Here is a 19,933-nt window from a genome sequence, read left to right on the forward strand (position 1 = left end):
TTGAAACTCAAAACAAGGAAAAAGGAAAAGAGATTCATGTGATAAGTAAAACCTGTCTAGCTAAATCGAGATTGAGACAACTAAAAGAGGAATAGGCATAAGAGTGTTCTTGGTATGTCACAAAGTTATTCAATTGAAAGTGCCCATTCATATAGATCCCTCTATTGCAAACATTTATATATATCCCAATTGATGGTATATGAATCAAGCTACGACAGAGTGGTTCAATTGAGGGTCCGTGCTAAGTTATGGCAAAGTTGTTCAATTGAGGGTCACTGCTTTACTTGTCATAACGTGAGGACCACACACAGTATGGTTGCAAAAGACCACAACCTACTCTCTTCGTAGTTAGTATAGGAATTTTGCCTATATTGGTTTAATGTTAGAACACCCCCAAACCCAACTTTCAAGTAAAAAAATTCATTTCAACAAACGTTTTCTCTTTATAGGCCATACATATTAAGAAACGACATAAAGATCAATTATTATAAATCTCTTAGTCAGATACCGAATCATAACATATAAAAGAAAATTTCAGCAAATAATCTGATTAAATTCTCTAGCAATCTTTAGCTCTCCCATGTTAAGACATAAATTGATTGGTTCATGTGAGTAAACGACCCATGAAGTTCAAAACTATATCCTCGAAAACGAACTCATAGACCTGTAATGGAAAAAGGACCCTGCATTTATAGATCTAAACAGCTCAATGTTTCCAAGCAAATCAATTATTCCATAAGAATAAAATTCCCCTATCAACTTATCTATAAAAAAAAAAAAAAAAGATAGAAGAATATTTCAACCATCCGAATACAAAACTGAAAAAATATCTAATGAGAACAGCTCTAACTAGTCTCATATCTATATTTTTTTTGTTCAGACAAGAAAATTATGGCTATAATAAAGATACAGCAATAAGTAGTATGCACCTGAAAATGATCTTTTGTAGTGTCCACCACAATGAGGATCTTCAATTCTATGCCATCAGGAAAACCAAATTTGCTGCAAACATTCATATAGATACCTCTATTGCGGATTCCAAGAGTGGCTGAAATACCTGGACATTTGAAACATGTATTGCTGCTTTTGGTTGCCATGGAAGATGAACTTCAAGCAATGCAATCTATTTCAGATATTCCAAAACGCCCTGCTTGACATCTTCGAGAAAGGAAACGAAACCCATGACGCTAGTCAGGCCGCTTCCATCGACATCCTGTTCCTCAATAAGATAGTTTTCAAAAGCTGTAGCATCATCCCGACCTCCACGAATAAATATGAGTCTTGGGGTGATGCATCTCTCTTGTTTTAGTTCGTTAATTGTAGTTCTTAACGAACCTGAAAATCAGCACGACAAAGTTAAAAAAAAAGACTTCAACTGAATTTTGAAGTAACATCCATTTCATATGAAAGCAAAGAATTATCTTACAATCTTGAGGAGGAGGAAATGGAAGTGTAGGGTCTGCGGTGGAAGAATAGAACACAATTAGAGTTGTGAATGCGTCTAGGAAAAATATCGGACTGCCGCTCGTAATCAGTGCAGCACGACTCAACGAGTGTCGTGGATATGCTTGAATGTCGGGAGTAGAATATGATGCCAATACTGGATACACGGCACAATGTAGGGAACTTGGTTCAAGTGCACTGCGCCAGTAAAAGACGCATGAATTACACGGCAACGTCACATTTTGAGAAACCGAGGGAGAGAAGACTAATATATATATGAAAATGATATTCTTATAGCTTTTTTTGCTAAACACAAAATTATCAAGTTGCATCAAATTTCTAAATCAGTGCATACCCCACCAAAGAAATAGTATAACTGAATCAAGTGTAGGTTAAGAAAATATATACACCTAAGACATCAAATTAACATTATTGTGTATATCAAATTAAGTAGCATGATCAATAATAATTTAAAAAGGAGGCTAAGAAGATTTCATTTTATGGTAAAAATTTCATTCAGCTCAGTCATTTCACAAGAAAAAAAAAAAGAAAATGGATGATCCGTTCAGTTTCACCAATAAGATCCGAAGACTTACTTCCCATTTGGAATTGCACAAAAAAGACTATATATCTCAAAGAGGTCTACGTAAAATTCTCGGAAAACACCAACGATTACTTTCTTATTTATCAAAGATAAATAAAATGCAAATGGCAATCTTCTAAATAAAATGTTCACAAATTACCTGAAAAGGCATTGCAGGTAGATCCGATAGTCGGGGTGGATACCTTCCTCGTGAAGACGAAGGAGAGGGTTCCTAAGTAATGCAAATACCAAGCGAGGTAGAGATTGAAGTTGCGGACACTGAGAGAATGCAACATCGACCAGAGAAGTTCCTGAAGCTCCATTTTTGTAATGAACGAGTTTATAAGCATCATTGTATTGGGCAGTAAGAATTACAAGCCAATCATGAAGTAGAGCCCTGCCCTCTCGAACACCTTGCTCCAAAGAAGCTAATATAACCTTGAGAAATAGAAGTATGGTCAAGACAACATAAATGTCAGTGACACAATGCAAATATAGCTAGTAGCAAATACGCATATGGGTAAGAGATAAGAGTGCTCTGTAATCTGTAAAAATCAGTCAACAGGGAAGTAATTAGGTGAGCATGAATGAGTACTAGAAATAGCCAACTCCGTATCCTTATCTCACTTTGCATTAATATTTTGCGAGCATTCTTAAAAATATTTTATAGGTGCCTTGTTTTGGAGAATTTATAAATAGGAATACAATGTAATTACATGTGAATTCAATAATTCTCTCTTGTTATACTCTATTGCACTCAAAATTTAATTAGTAAATTGAAGCTTTTAGATTAGAAAACTTTATTTACTAAAATTGTGCCCATTCCATTATCCAAAAGAACCCTACTTAGTAGTTCGGGTGTCAAGGAGGCCTTGGAGAGAAGGTAGAGTGCTAAATTGATTCTCCTTTCCTACTACTAAGGAGGCGTGTGCTATTGCTACTACTTTGAACCACTTTACTATTGCTGAGATTTTAGCTAACAATGTGTTAAACTCCTTGTCTTGCTCAATGTTAACTACTACATATTAATTTAATATTTAATTATATTTTCCTTTTTAATTACAATAGTTCTAAGAAGCACAGACTCTCCTATACATGAGTGTTTTTCGAACCAACTTGCACAATCTCACAAGTCTCATGAGACAATCATCTGACTCTACAACAGTTAGTTGCCAAATTAACTTGTAGCTTTTTATTATTTACGGGCTCTTATTGACTACTAGGCTAACCCATGATGATTCATACTCTTCAATTAGAGTAAATGTATACACTACACTCTTCTCTCTTTAAAAATCAAAAAACAAAAATCTCTCTAAAGTCTCCGTTCTCTCTAACAAGGATTTTATAAGATGTTTTGAAAACCGAGCAACCTAGCATCCCACTAATTCGAAGATACCCGAACAAAGAAGATATCAAGATTTATTCTTATTAAACTCACCCAAAATTTTGACCACACAACTTTGGATAGATGTTACTCAGACACCATGATCCTTTGCCAATGGGGCAGCCTGGGGGCAACAAGGGTTCTCTAGGATTATTAGTACAGTTCCAAACAAGTGGTCTTCCACCAAGACAATAAATAAATTATATTCTTTTGCTGTAGTGATACGTTTATCCATTTAAGTCCTGACTAAAATATTCATATTGTTTGTCTGTTTACCATGACTGTAAAGAAATTCAGCATGCTCCCATGATAATCACTTTGTTAGATATATTTATAGCAGATTGTTTTGTTGGTACAGTTGTGTTTGAAAGGATTTATCTTGTGAATGAGCAATGAGAGAACCACCTCAGGCTCATTACTGTCATAAAGCTCGTTAAAATTTTGAGCAGATTGTTGGTACAGATAAATTGGAAAGGACTTACCTTATGGACAAGCAATGAGAGAACCACCTCAGGCTCAACACTATCGTAAAGCTCGTTAAAATTTTGAGCAGTACCGAACTGTATAGTTCGTATCCTCAGTCTTCGTTTAAGGGAATGTTCGGTTCTGCATAAACAATCCATCATACGTCAAGTTAGTCACAATAACTTGTCCTATAAGCAACTGACAAGAGAAAAGTATATTAATGGCAACATAAATTATGAAACACTGATTTCAGACAAAAAGAATCCAGAGGGAATGTTTTTTTCTCATAGGAAGTTTCTTACTTTCTCTTCATGAAAGGAACTAAGTTAGAGATTATGATGACCTTCAATGAAATTGAAACTGGAATAGAAAAGAAACTGGATAGACAATAAACATTTTCTATGATCATTTTAATCTTCCTACTTCATTAAGGAGGAAATTAATTGAAAATAAAGCCTAGAAAGTGACATGGATTTTAAGCATTCGTAAACCAAAGCGAGTGGGTGTGTCAGCAATGAGAGCAAGAAAAGTATCAGAGCCATTCTTTCTGGACGCATTATGCATGTCATCACAGTGATTAAAATCCCTCAACCATGTCGTCACAAACAAGAGAAAACTAATGAAATGTGTGCACGCTTTTAGTATGAGAATGAAAGCTGTAATGTCGTGACCTAACTGTTAATGTTAAAATCGTTAAGAAGAACCAATCCAAGAAAATGTTAACTCGTAATTGAGGACTGGACGGACAGTCAAATTGATATTGATACATTGATAAATATATTATTGACATTCAACACTTGAATGAGGCATCAAAAACACAAGAGAATCAACCTATTGAACACAAACACATGTTAGACGATGTTTATATTTTGGAGCATTTAAAATAAGAAAAACTTCAATGAAAGTTTCTGTATCTTTGGATGTACCTACTAGATGAAACAGAACTAGAAAGCTCCTCAGGAGGCACAACAACTGTATATTGGAAAGCAATCTGCACAATAGGGAGCCCAGGAGCATGCCTGCAAAAGATCATCGTATAATGATTAGTAGTATAAAGCTGGCAAACAATAAGTATTTAACGGGATGGATTTATAAATTTAAAATATTTTACAAGAACAGAAAGTTGGCGAAATTCAATGTGGTCAGAGACTAAACCAACTTATTTGCAAGGAAATGAAAACTTGAACAGAGTCGAAAAATTTTGATTTTATGGACATTTTTTCATAAAACTAGACTGTCCTTAAGGATGATACAAGTATTAAGTAAAGCTGTTTGGCGAAGGAAACAGCCAAAAAATCAAAAGAAAATATAAAGTTGTACACGGCGGCTACAAAATGCAAGGTGAAAAAATATCCTCCAATAACAAATGAACCACTCCCCTTCCCCTCTTCCTATTTATTAACTATCAAGAACAGAGAGCAAAAGGAAAGCACATGGAAGTATATACAGATAAACTGAACCCAACTTCAAACTTCATGAGCAAGACCACCTCTTCACATAAGGATTTGTTCTCTTGAAAAATTCTCCAACCTTTTTGGAGTAAAGGCAACATCCTCTCTGAAGATTTCCTACCCTTGACCTCCTTAGTGAAGGAAAGAAAGGATTTGTAATTGGTTTGATTGATGTTCCAACATAATATTATGGGCATTGGTTATGCTTTCTTTCTGAAATTATGAGCTAAGTTTTATTTTGTTGAATTGAAGTCCTTTTCAATGGTTAGGTCATGAACTTTCCTTTTGTTGGACTTGTCCTTTTGTATGCCCTTATATTCATTTATTCGCTCAATGAAAGATCAGTTTCTTATTAAAAAAATAATAAAAATAAAAAAGTTCCAAAACACACTTACAAAACAATAATCAAACCAAGCAGGTTCAAGCTCACTGCTCTTTTTCTGCTCTTTTTCATTTAAGTTTGTCCATAACTATAAATGTGAATGCATCTACAATTAGCTAGATTATGGTGTCGGAAAGCAACCATCACTGACTGTGAGAGGTATTTCTTAGCATTTAATATCAAGAAGATTACAAAAACGCATCATACTATATTATAAATTGTTTTGAAGCATGTCAACAAGGGAAAATAATTCCACAAATACTATAATAGTAGTTCTGTACCTTGAAAATCCAACATTATTTGCGAATTCAAAGTCATACGCATATGTTGCATAAGAATCGCAACAGATTATGTGTTGAACATTCTCATATTGTGGATCCGGGAAAAAATGACCATACTGCAGAATAGTTAAGAAAATTAGTATGATATAAAATATTTGAAGGGTTAGCCTAAAAGTTATATGTAATTCAAACAACATTTCAAACTCACAGAACGGCCAGGCTTGAATTCAGTAGAAGTTCTTAATCGCAATACACAACCAAATGCATAAGGCCGACTTAACATCCGATACCTGCAATAGAATTCTGTCATTAAACAATCTCCTAAGTGATAGCAATTTCAGAATGCAGGTTTGTATGGGTTTCAAATATTAGTATCTGTATTAACATATATTTATTCTAGTAGATGATAAAAACAATCTCTCATGCACTATGTATTTTACTTGAAAAATCATTAGTTCATAAGTGCATTATTAATCCTATATGCAATTTAAACCGATTTATAACTAAAAGCATATAGGCTATAGAGTCCTGGATGTTTTATTTCTTTTTAATTGAAGTGAGAAGAATATTACAAACTGCTATATACTTACATATCCTGAGGAAGAGTTGAGTCATCTGTACTTGAATAGAAGCATAGTGAGCCACCACTTTCAATGCTAAGAAATTTTAAGGATGCCAAATCTGTGTATTCATTTGTAATAGCAAATATGTCGACACAAACTCCTGCTTGGACGGCAACTGCAGCCTGGAACATGTAAATTAATACTTACAAATCTTGAAAAGCATTAAAATAGATCAGAGCAACGATTAATTATCCATATTACCAACTCCCTATAAAATGGGGTCTGCTCAGGAAGTAAAGCACGGTCTGCATCCTCTCCTTTACTAGCATATTGCTCCCCATATCGCCTCGTGTCAAGTTGACCAGCTCCATAATCAGAAGGGCCAGACAGGAAAGCAAAAATTCTAGCTGAAGTAAAGAAGACAACACCATACATTAGAATTTGTGTCCTTTGATTGAAAGAAAAATAGGCATTGCTCAATGCCACTTCTTTGAGAACAGAGAAATTATTAGGTGAGCCTTCCCCTGCTTACCTAATGCAAATATGCTCCCATATTCTGATCCGAGGTAATTAAGGAGTGCTTCCATAGCCACACCAAAACCTCTTCCACCCATCAATATACCATCTATTCCTTGACCTGCTGCTGTAGTTCTCTCCCATGACGTGGTTGGTCGAAGAGTTTCGAGAGCAGCCTCAATGCGATCCTTACAGGTTTCCACCTGCAATTAGATTATTAAATTACAGGCTCATCCAATCATGATGCATGGAAGGTGATGATAACCAGCTTCTGATTGATAATTGACAATACAATCAATTATATAAAGTACAAAGGTAGACAAAATGACATCTTTGACATACCGGTGCCAAAAACTGCAACAAAGGCATTACATCTTCAAGTTCAATTGGCAGAGTGCCCTCCGTATCAGGGGGAATGAAGACATTCTTCACAATGGGTATGGGACCTTGAACATCGTATAGACCTAGTTTGTGGCTGAAGGTAGCAAGACCAAAAAGTGAACCAGGCCCAAGAGCTACAAGGAATATTAAAATAGCACAGAGATAAAAGGACTTAACAAGAATTACAGATTTACAAGAAAATAGGGTTTTAATCCAACACTTGAATACCTTCTAAAGCTGCCAGTAATGCACTTTTGGTGAGCTCCAAAAATTCTTCTGAAGCTGCAGTTGAAAACCAAATAAAATAATATGGAAAGGGTGAAGAGAATTAACAGGGGGAAAAAGGAGAGAGAGAAAGAAGGATGAAGGTGAGATTAGTTGAGGTGTCTACAAGTTGGCAGAAGGTGAGATTAATTGAGGTGTCTACAAGTTGGCCCAATCACTCGACAATTAGGTATTTCCGAATGCATTTCCTTTTCAATCATTTATCCATCCTATTTAACCAGATTCATTATGTGAAAATAAAAACTTTTAATCTTCACTTCAAAGCAGAAAGTACTAGAAATGAAATAAACAGACTACAAAAATTAATAGGAAAAAAATTACGATAGAGCTATATTCTGTAACAAAGTATAGTTGTATCTCCTCCAAAAATATATTGAATGGTTAATAAGTAAGCAGATATTTTTCTAATAACAGTCAATGATCAACTAATGATTTGCTCTTGGAATGTATGTGTCTAGTGTCGCGGTAAAATCACACGAGCAGGTGGCTTTGAGCATGGGGAGAGATTGACAAGCTCTATTGTCTGCATGGAGGAACATGTCAAAGATTTAGACAACTCTGAAAAAGTGATAGTTCAAATGGCCTCAGACTTTTCTGAAGATGTAAAAGTTGTCTTTGATATGGTTAGAGCCACAATAATGGATTTGACCGCCAGACTAAACCTCATCATGAGAGTAGTAGGAAACCGAACCCCGACATAGAACACGGTCCAGTTTAACAAGATAAAGGTCCAGAGTCTAAGCTCTTATGTGGGGTTAGAGATGCTAGGGCTCTAGAGAACTTTATCTTTGACCTCGAACAACACTTTCAAGCCACAAATATCGTGATAGAAGAAGCAAAGGTCACGTTGACAACAATGCATCTAATTGACAAAGCAAAGTTGTGGTGGAGATCAAGGAATATGGATATTCAAGACAATTGATGTACCATAGACACCTGGGAAAGATTAAAACAAGAACTTCGTTCCCAGTTTTTCACTACTAAGAATATCGAGATATTAAGAGACAGAAATTGAGGGAATTGAAACATACTACGAATACTTGAGACTACATCAAGTAGTTTTTCAAGTTTATGTTAGATATTCATGATATGCCCGAAAAAGACAAAGCCTCTTTTTTGTCAGAGGGCCGAAGTAGTGGACGAAGTCCAAACTATATAAACAACGAACTCAAAACCTTTCACTGCCTACGCAGCAACAGAGCATTTCTTTGACGTTAGTAGCGATCAATCCCAAAATTTGAAACGAGATCAAACTTCCTCAAGTGAAAGGCAATAGTAATAATCAATCCAGCTTGCCCAAAAGTGGGGGATGACAGACTTGGAATTGGAGGGAGAGACCATAAATCCTTCCAACAGAGATGGAAATTCGTGGTGGGGACCGCCCAACTAGAATTATTACAACCGAGGACCCCATCTTCCTTTCTCAGATTAGCCAATTACTATCAGCAATTCTTCGAAGGATTCTCAAAACATGTTGGGTCCTCGAAAAAGTTAATGAGGAAAGACAACAACTGGAGTTCGAGTCCAGAATGTCAACCTATAAGAACCTGAAGAAAGCCATGATGAAAGGTCTGATACTCAAAATTGCTGATGAAACGAGACCCTTCGATATTCCACTTCTTCCATCAGCCCAAGTGTTGTTATGCAACTAATTTTTTAACTAATATATATATATATACCTTTTAGGTCACTAGAACAAATGTTTTTAATAAACAATACATTTAAAAAAGCAATACAATTAATTAAAAACAAGGATTCCTAATAGAATAAATTTCAAAGAAAATTCCTAGAAAAATATCTTTAGCAATCTAAATCAAATAATAGGTGAAAATGAAAATGAAATTTGCTTTGATGGGAATAAATCTTTATTATTTAAATTTAGAAAAAAAAAAATTGATTTCTAATATAGCTCTTATTGTAGAGCACAACAAAAAAATATGCAGAAAAAAACAGCCCGCATAAACACAAACTTTAGAGTTCCATGTTAAACAACTTTGCACCTCAAACACCGACTTCCTAAACTCATACCAAACAAACACCTTTGCACCTCAAACACCGACTTCCTAAACTCGTACCAAATAAACACCCCAAACATAGACTTCCGTAATCGATACTGAACAACTCAATACCCTAAATACATGTTATTTAACTCCACAGACTATACAACTTCAAACTTAATAACTCAACTCGGCACCCCAAACACACCTTAAGATATGAAAATAAACTAAAGAAAAAGTATATCTAAAAACCACAGATATGGAAATGGACATGAGACACAGAAACAACACAAACTATATACGATGACACATCATTTTTAAAAACCTAAGAAACTAACACAACAAAAACACATTTATAAAAGAATACATTTTTTTAAATGTATCAATTTTATACGAGAAGAAAATTCAAGTCAACAAGTTTAAACATTTATGTGCTTCAAAAGATGAGACATTTCATCCTCAAAAGTTTATTCTAACAAATGTTGGATCTATATTCACTTTGTACAATTAACAAATGATACGCATCTATCGTACTAAAAAGTATCTACTACGTGTCTAACTAGTGTTAGAGTGTCCAAATTTTGCACACATGTTAGGCACACATTACTCAAACTAAAGTGTTTATGCTTCTTAAAGAACTGTTATTCAATAAACACAACTATCTATCTTCAAATTAAAATCCATATTGATGTAAATTGGGCGAGGAGTATCATAATTAGAAGACCTAACTACTCTTGCCGAAAAGAACTTGGTTAAATGACATAAAAATTTATGGAAATAACTATTTACTTGAGTTTGTTCTGGCATGATTTTTTCAGGATTTTAAAAAGTTGAGTAGTTTAGCTCCTTCCAATATGGCCCTTAGTTCCAAGACAAAGTCCCAACCGAAGATGGTCATTTGTGAAATTTTATGGGACATGTGCTGAGATAGAGAAAACTTTCGAACATGGGCTACATTTTAGCTTGAATTTTCAGGTATGGTTCAATTAGTTTCTTCCATTCACCGATATGGTCATAACGTAATGGATAAGACACCTATTACCTTCCACAGGGAAGAAAATCCAATCCCCTGTCCCATGTTTGTTGAACTCAATTTGCTTCTTCCTTATAAGAACTCTAACGTCTTCCTTTTGATGAAACACCTATTACCTTCGATAAAGATGATGGCCCCACCTATGTTTGTTTAACTCAATTGGCTTCTTCCTTACTTCCTCTTGTAGGGGCAACATTTTTTTTATTCAAACCAACTAGAGCATCTTTGTGCAAGTCCCATTGGCTTTTTGCCGCTTTTAGTTTCACTTTTCACTCAGATAGTCTAGTTTCCTTTCCTCCCAGAATAGAAAAAGAAAATCCCACCTAGGACTTGAGGGACTCTATTAATTTGGTGCCTTCTAATTGGGCTTTTCTTTGTAGTGTTTTTTGCTATTAAACTGATAAAAAAAAAACATTCAACTCCGGTAATAAAATCAACTAAACTATAGTTTAATTGCTTAAGTACTACTATCATAGAAATTGATAAAAACACGTATTATATCTTCAAATTGTAATGTTTATTGGTAATTTTCCAACTTCTATGATAATAGCACAATTAAGAAACTCGTTTAAAATGCTTGGCTTCTTTCCAGCACCCGCCTCCTATCAAATAAAGATGGATACAACTATTTGGATCAGAGGCATCTAAGTGGGTTAGTAGGAATCTTACATGACAGATCAATGGCTGCAACATATACAGGACGAGCTTGCATCGCTTCCCCTCCTGAGCCTTCATCTTTAAAAGGGGAAAAATAGATCAATGTCAAAGAAGGTAAACCCCAGAATGAAAAGAGGCAAATACAACCATACACAAGACAAAAGAAATAATGCATGCCATATCAATCAATAGGATCATTAGCAGTTTAGTACCAGAGGGAAATATGGTAAGAAAGAAGGCTAAAATTTCTGCTGAATTCCGTGTACATGAAAACAATTACAACAGCATATTCATCTATGACCCCATGAAATGAACAAAAAATGACAAGATTCATAGTTTCAATCCTCTTTCCAAAATCCGACAATTAGAAGGTGAAAAAGGAATTGAAAGGGCGAATTCAAATCGAAAACGAAGAACAAAAGGACTCACCGGGCAGCTCGAGATCTATGAAAGAGGACATCATCTCAGGGCAGGATTCAGGGTTGGAGAATCGAGCAATCGCCTTGGAAGACAGGCCATTGAGGGTGCCGCACAGGGCACACGTCCAGGCCCAATGCTCGAGGTCGCAATAGGAGTTGAAGTAGGCCCAGCAATGCTCGCAGCGAGGGAGAAGGTGAGCGTCGGATCCGTAGGCAGGAGGGCGGCCATTCTCGTCCTTGGAGGCGAAAGGAGTGACGGAAACTCCCCATGGAAGGCCGGAATTCTCCTGAGCATCAGCATCAATTGGGAAACGAGAGACTGTAGCTCTAACAGCCATAGCCTCCGAGTTTTTAGCTCTCTCCGCTGAAAACGAGAGCCCAGTAGGAGAAAACGCTGCCGGTCGTCGGAGATTGTATGTTAGAAGAAATAAAATAAAATTAAAAAAAAAAAAAAAACAATAATTAAAAAGAATAAAAAGCTGATGTGGCGTTCCACATAAGATGGACCAATTGTAACGCGCCTTGTCGATGCATAATTGATGACGTGGCATTCTAGATCGTTGTTCTTAAAAATATTTTGTTTAAAAATAGATCATATAAATATATTATTTTGCGATAATAAAGATAAAATCATCGTGAATATAATTTAATTTCTTCTACTAAAAGATTAAAAGTTTAAATTTATTTTTTTAATAAAAAATTATTAATATAATATAAATAAATGTATATAAAAAAGCAGAGGTCGAGACATGATCTGTATACATTGTGACCCTAAATACTCTTTGTAATTCAGACGTTCAAGATCCATATTCATATTATGGTCGGAAAAGAAAAAAAAAGACTGAAAATATTGTGAATACTGCAACCATCAATGAATTAAAAGAAATATCACCGACCTATCGAGAAATATTAATATTCTTTCTTAGTTATTTATATATATATTATCTTTTATGAATAATGCACGCATCAATAAATACTAATAATAATAAATTTAATTAATAAATAATTATAAGCACAATTTTAAAGTTGTTATTATAAATATGTGTATTCCACGTCATTATGACGTCAAAAATAGAATTTGTGAAATGGCGCTCCACGTCATTTTTCTTTAAAACGTTTCGTTTTGGGAGTTTAAAAATAGATTTCTGTTTTGAACAAACAAAAATGTAAAAATAGATTTATCAATAAATATTTTTAATTACTTTAATTTCTACCAAATTGCAAATTAATTTACTAAACTGACAATAAACAAGCCCCATAAATAGCTAATGACGTGTACTATCACTATCAACTTAGAACGAGAACAATATCTAGGGAAGTTGCTTAATCATGGATGAAAAGATTGTATAGATACACGGAAGTTTCATTCTGTTTTAAGTTATAATTAGTCGTTATGGTATTGATGTGGATGAGAGTTACAACCTTTCAGTTGACTATATGTTAGGTATATTTTCAACGCTATAAATAGTTATTCATGTTCTTGTTGAAGATTGTTGGGATGGAGTGACACATTGGCTAATTTAGGGAATTGATCAGCCACTTATAAAGTAAGGAATACATTTGTATTTGTATGAGGTCCTTTGAGGAAGCCCAAGCTATGAGAGGTCATGTTTAAAGTGGACAATATGATACGATTGTGGAGAGTCGTTATTCCTAACATGGTTTCAGAGTCATGCCCTTAACTTAGTCATGTCAATAGAATCTTCAAATGTCGAACAAAGAAGTTGTGAGTCTCGAAAGTGTAATAAAAAAATGACTCAAGTGTCGAACAGAGAGTGTACTTTGTTCAAGGACTTCATAGAAGGAGTCGAGCCTCGATTAAGTGGAGGGTGTAATTTGTTCGAGGACTCTCTATTGATGGCACTCGTAGACCCAACTTGGCTGTGACATGCAAGACTTGGGCACGTGAGCTTTTAGGCGCTCAAAATGATGGGAAAGAAGAAGATGGCTACGGGGCTACCCAAAATCATACACCCGAACCAGCTATGTCAAAGTTTTCTAGTCTCCAAACAAGCAAGATTGTCGTTCCCTATTCAAACCAGTTTCTGTGTTGAGCGACCACTGCAACTGGTTCACGCAGATTTGTATGGCCTGATCACACCATCATTGATTGGGGGTAACAAAATATTTTCTCTTACTTGTTGACGATTATAGTCGTTGGATGTGGGTGTACATGCTCAGAGAAAATGGAGAGGTATTATGTGCGTTAAAAAAGTTCAAAAGACTCGTTGAAAATGATTCTAATCACAAGCTAAAAACCTTGCACATTGACTGAGGTAGCGGTTTATCTTCTAAACTATTTACCGATAAAGTCGTTGGACACTCGCATCCCTACGAAGCATGGTTCGACGAGGCACCTCACTTTGAGTACCTCAGAGTCTTTGATTGTACAACACATGTTAAGACCGCAAAGCTATATATCAAAAAACTTGATGACAGAAGCCAAAATATGGTGTACCAGCATAGAGGATGAGACAGGCACAAAGGTTGTATAAACCAAAACATGAGAAAATTCATGTAAGTAGAGATGTTGTATTCTAAGAAGAGAAGAAGTGGAATTGGTGCAATGTTGGCGATAAGAAACAAACTGTTACAAAGTTCGTTGCGCTGTAAGAAGAGGGAGACGTAACAGACCAAGAAAGTTCACCAACAACGACATCAAAAAAATCTACACATATCATCACCGATGACACAGAAATGCGTGATGAATTCTCTAGAACAAGAGAGCTCAGGCGAGAACACAGGAGGATCCACAATAGAGGGTGGACCAAAGAAGTTTCGTTCTCTTGCTGAAATTTATGCGGATACACTTAAGAAGAATTAGATCCTGACAAGTTAGTGTTGCTCGCGGCCGAGGAGGTGACAACTTACCATGAGGCAGCAACTGAGACCGTGCGGCAGGAGGCCATGCAAAAAAAGTTTGAAGCCAATAAGAAGAACAAGACATGGTCACTGACTAACTTACCGCCTAAACACAAGCCCATTGGTTTGAAGTGGGCGTTTAAGTTGAAGAAAAATAGTAAAGAAAATGTCATCAAACTTAAAGCAAGACTCGGGGTGAACGGATACGTGTGGCGACAAGGAGATGTTTTTGAGGATGTTTTCGTGCATGTGGCTAGACTAGACACTATAAAGCTGATTCTTGACCTCGCAGCTCAATACGGGTGGGAGGTCCATCACTCGGACGTCAAATTAGCTTTCTTAAATGGCGATCTCCAAGATTAAGTGTATGTTGCCCAATTTGAAGGGTTCGTCATCAAAATCGAAAAGCACAAAGTGTACAAGTTGTCAAACGCCCTCTACGGTTTACGGCAAGTGCTGAGGGCATGAAATATACGTCTAGACAAGAAACTTAAAGACTCTAAACTTCATGAAGTGCTCGCAAGAACAAGTAGTGTATACAAGAAACAATGGAGTTAAAACACTCATAGTTGGTGTGTACGTTAATGACTTGATCGTCAGTGGTACAAGTGTAGAAGACGTCAAAGAGTTCAAGCAACAAATGGTGAAAGAATTTAAGATGAATGATCTCGGGTTACTCACATACTATCTTGGTATTGAAGTGGACCAAAGGAAAGATTGCATAATGATAAAGCAATCAGCCTATGCTAAGAAACTGTTGCAATAATTTGACCAAAGTATCCCATGGAAGCAAAGTTACTGTAACGCCCCTAACTTTTAAACCTAATTAGTGACGTCACCTGTAACAATTCGAGTCTATGAAAAGATGAAATAAAATGAAAAACTTAAATGGTGTCACAAAATCTCCCTGGAAATCGCGGGATTTTCGGCGAAACATTTATTGTCTAAGAGAAACATTCCTATTTCTCTAATTTCCTTATTCTAAGACCCTATAATACCTTATTTCTCTAAGTTTCCTTATTCCGCTAGACATTTATTGTCTTGAGATTCTTTTTATATTTTATGTCCAACCTTTTACCTCCCTTAAAAAGATTTTTCTCCCAAAGTTACCTTTCGTGTCTGAGTGTGTCTGGGAAAACAGAAAAATCAAGAGCGTCTGAAGGGAAATCGAGGGGTTGGTTCACTGGGTATTTTGAGGGCCTCTAAGAACGTTAGGGTTGCTGTTTTCGGAAGAAGAGTTTGAACGGAAGTAAGGTATTGACGTCGAGGATGTTGTGAGATCGGCTAGAACGGAGGAGACTGCATCATCGTCATCGACGCGGATCGATTAGGGTTTTCGTTGTTTATCGGGTAAGGAAGACAAGTTGTTGGATTCAGGTCGGGTATCCTCGTATACCTGCGACCCAATAGCCTGCTATTTCAACCCCCCGCTCTAGCCCACATCCGAGGCGAGAACGCGGGCCGCATGCACATTCGCCCCAACATCACGACTCCAATTTCGGCCTCTCGACTCAGCTTGGCGGGTACGTCGGCTCGGCTCCGTCAATTCCCGTGGCTCGGTCTGGCGGCTTAGTTGGGCGGCTCGGCTTATCAGCTCGCTATCACTATAATATATCGATTCCAAGTTTTTTGGCCTCTCGAAGCCGTTTCTGCCCTTATTTTTACCATCTGAGGTTAATATGGTCCCTAACCATCAAAGACAGATTGTGTTGGGAGTTTATTTTGATAAATATCATGAGATTTAGCTAGGGTAGGTTATGAAAGGTTCCTAAATTTTTATATGGTTATTATAGGAGGAAATTGACCGTTGGAATTAGCTTGTTGCGAGTGACTTCGGCCAAGGCCACCAAGGTAATTGACCTTACTCTTGGAGTTAGCTTACTACGTGTTGTATGATGGTGTGTGCCTTGTGGCCTCTACATGCACCATATTTTATGTGATATGACTATATGATGTATGGACTATGTGACTGTTTACGCTATGAAAAGTCATGGACTATGTTGATGGTTTATGCTATGAAAATTTATAGATGATGTTGACTGTTGACTATTTATGCTATGAAAATCTAGTTGATCTGCTAGTATTATATGTCATGAAAATGTTGACCGATACCATAGATACACGTAGTATTATCGAGTCATGTCATGAAATGCTTATGGAACTGGAATGTATTTTCATGTTATGTAATATGTCATGTGAGGTAAGAAACGTATATGTGATGTTAGCAATGCTTATGTAATGTCATGTTAGGTATGTTAAGGGACCTTATGCATATATGTATGTCACTTGCATTGGGATACTTCCCCTTTATGTTACGAAAGAATGAAATACGATATTTATGTTTGTCATGATATCATGCGGACCCTTTTCTGTTTTGTGGTGTCCGACGACGTGTAATACGTTGTGCTCGCCTGACGGGTCCATCTGTGCGTACATGGGCCGTATGTGAAAGAGTACCATGTATCCAACCCTACCTGGAATAGAAAAGCACCCAAGACCATGTAAAGTTTACGAAAAGTTAGATCCCGCACATATGTTGCATGTGTTTGCATTTCTAACCCCAACAGTGGGATCACTTACTGAGTATTTCATAAAATACTCAAGCCACGTGTGATCTACATTTTTCAGGTAAAGGCAAGGCGCCAATGTAGGGTTGACAATAAAGCTGAGGATACCATGGAAGTGGATGAGGGGCATTTTTAATAGTTTACGTTTATTTGACTGTTTTAAGTTGAAGCATTAAACATTATTTTATTTATATTTGTTTTGAATTCAATTACGGAAGGTTTTATTTTCAGAGATAGGTTTGTTTGGATTTTTGGATCTTTATGAAATATTTTGTTGTGTTTTCTAAGGTGATTTATGATGAGCTTCAGCCTAATGAGTTATGTATGCATAGGTGAAGTCACTAATCAGGTTTAGAAAATTAGGGGCGTTACATCACCCATGCATACATAACTCATTACGCGGAAGCTCATCTTAAATAACATTGGAAAACAGAACAAAAGTCTTTCATAAAAGTCCAAAAATTCAAACAGACATATCTCCGAAAATAAAACCTTCAGTAAGTGAATTCAGAAAACTCTAAATAAAAACAATGTTCAATGCTTTAGCTTTAAAACAATCAAATAAACTTAAACTATACATGGCCTTGGGGACCTAACTTTTCGTAAACTTTACATGGCTTGGGCGCTTTTCTATTCTGGGTAGGGTTGGATGTGTGGTACTCCTTCACACACGGCCCATGTACGCGCACATGGACCCACCAGGCGAGCTCGTATACGTACCCCTTGGGCCTGGCTTGGTCGGGCACAACGTATTACACGTCGTCGGACACCACAGAATAGAAAAGGGTCCGCATGATATCATGGCAAACATAAATATCGTATTTCATTCTTTCGTAACATAAAGGGGAAGAATCCCGATGCAAGTGACATACATATATGCATGAGGTCCCTTAATATACCTAACATGGCGTTACATAAGCATTGCTAACATCACATATACATTTCTCACATTACATGGCATATCACATAACCGACATTACATGACAAATTACATAACATGAAAATACATTCCAGTTCCATACACATTTTATGACATGACTCGATAATACTACGTGTATACATGACATCGATCAACATTTTCATGACATACATTACTAACATATCATTCATAACTTCACATAACATAACCAGACAACAATCAACATATTCCATACGACACATAGTCATAACACATAAAATATGGTGCATGTAGGGGCCACAAGTCACGCACCATCATACATCACACAATAAGCTAACTCCAAAAGGTCACTTACCTCGATGGCCTTGGCCGAAGTCACTCACTACAAGCTAATTCCAACGGTTAATTACGTCCGATAAGAACCACATAAAAATTTAGGAACCTTTTCGTAACATACCCTAGCTAAACCTCATGCTATTTATCAATATAAACCCCCAACACAATCTGTCTTTGACGGTTAGGAACCATAATGACCTCAAATTGTAAAAATAAGGGTGGCAACGGCTTTAGAGTGGCTGAAAACCTAGGAATCGATATATTATAGAGGTACCTAGGCAATAAGCCAAGCCACCGAGCCGACCAACTAAGCCGCAAGCCGACCAACTAAGCCACCAAGCCGAGTTGCGGTAATTGACGGATCCGAGCCGACAAAACACCAAGCCGAGCTGAGAGGAGCCGCGGCTGACGCCTGATTTGGGTGGTGCGAGCCCGTGGGTACACAGATGCCGAAACCCGACCCCATCCAATCCCTCTTCTTCTTTACCCAAAAGAAATAAAAACCCTAGACGCGATTTTCCTTTTCGATTACGACAAGCCTTCGATGCTAACGCTCATCCCTGCTGTTGTTTCGCCTGCCACTCCTCATTGTGCAACGCCTACGACGTTACTCCGCTTCTACCCAAAAATCCTCACTGAAAACTCGAACCCTTGCGTACGTCTCACGATTTCCCTCTTCAAAACCCGTATGTTTTCTCTTATAGACGCAACAATCTAATTTTGAGGGAGGGGAACGACTTATTAGGTATTATAGGGTTTTAGAATAAGGAAACTTTCAGAAATAGGAATGTTTCTATTATGCAATAAATGTCTCGTCGGAAATCCCGCGATTTCCGGGGAGATTTCGTGAGACCATTTAATTTTTTATTTTATTTTATTTTATTTTTTCATAAACTCGAATCGTTATAGTTACAACCTCAAAAAGATGCTGAAGGAACCTTGGTGAATTCCACTGAGTATAGGCGCATCGTCGGAAGTTTGGGGTACTTGGCTCATACTCGTCTGGACCTTTCATATGTTGTTGGAATGGTGAGTAGGTACATGGAAAAACCTACTATGATGCATCATCAAGCGGTTAAGCACATTCTCCGCTACGTGAAGGAAACCACAAGCTGTGGACTGAAGTATCAAAGAGGGCGAGGTCTTGAAGAACTAGTCGGCTTTACAAATAGTGATTTAGTTGGAGACATGATGATAGAAAAAGCACCAAAGGAATGACATTTTATCTCAACGAAAATTTGATCTTTTGGCAATTTCAGAAGCAGCAAACTGTGACACTATTTTTCTGTGAGGTCAAGTTCATGGCAGCAACCCCTGCGGTATCACCAGCCATCCTCGATGCTCACTCTAGAGATACTAGAGACATTCATGAGGTCCACTTTAGAGACCAGGGCACAGACTAACCATATGCGGTTGACTTTGGGGGTTAG

At 36.9% G+C, this 19,933-nt stretch overlaps 1 protein-coding gene across 1 annotated transcript; it reads right to left on the bottom strand.

The window, feature by feature from the left end:
* Positions 1-665: 665 nt before the first annotated feature.
* On the bottom strand, positions 666-12,265 carry LOC111801895 (sec23/sec24 transport family protein). Its single transcript, XM_023686114.2, has 14 exons — positions 11,851-12,265; positions 11,434-11,499; positions 7,678-7,731; positions 7,411-7,583; positions 7,085-7,271; positions 6,814-6,959; positions 6,580-6,734; positions 6,198-6,279; positions 5,990-6,105; positions 4,802-4,894; positions 3,893-4,016; positions 2,187-2,464; positions 1,427-1,641; positions 666-1,335 (listed from the first exon to the last, which is right to left on the bottom strand). The coding sequence occupies exons 1-14, from the start codon at positions 12,176-12,178 to the stop codon at positions 1,124-1,126; spliced, it is 2,229 nt and encodes a 742-aa protein (XP_023541882.2). The 5' UTR covers positions 12,179-12,265; the 3' UTR covers positions 666-1,123.
* Between the last annotated feature and the right edge of the window lie 7,668 nt (positions 12,266-19,933).

This window comes from Cucurbita pepo, chromosome 9 (assembly GCF_057944985.1).
Source record: "Cucurbita pepo subsp. pepo isolate OVF chromosome 9, ASM5794498v1, whole genome shotgun sequence".
In the NCBI taxonomy this organism is placed as follows: domain Eukaryota; kingdom Viridiplantae; phylum Streptophyta; class Magnoliopsida; order Cucurbitales; family Cucurbitaceae; genus Cucurbita; species Cucurbita pepo.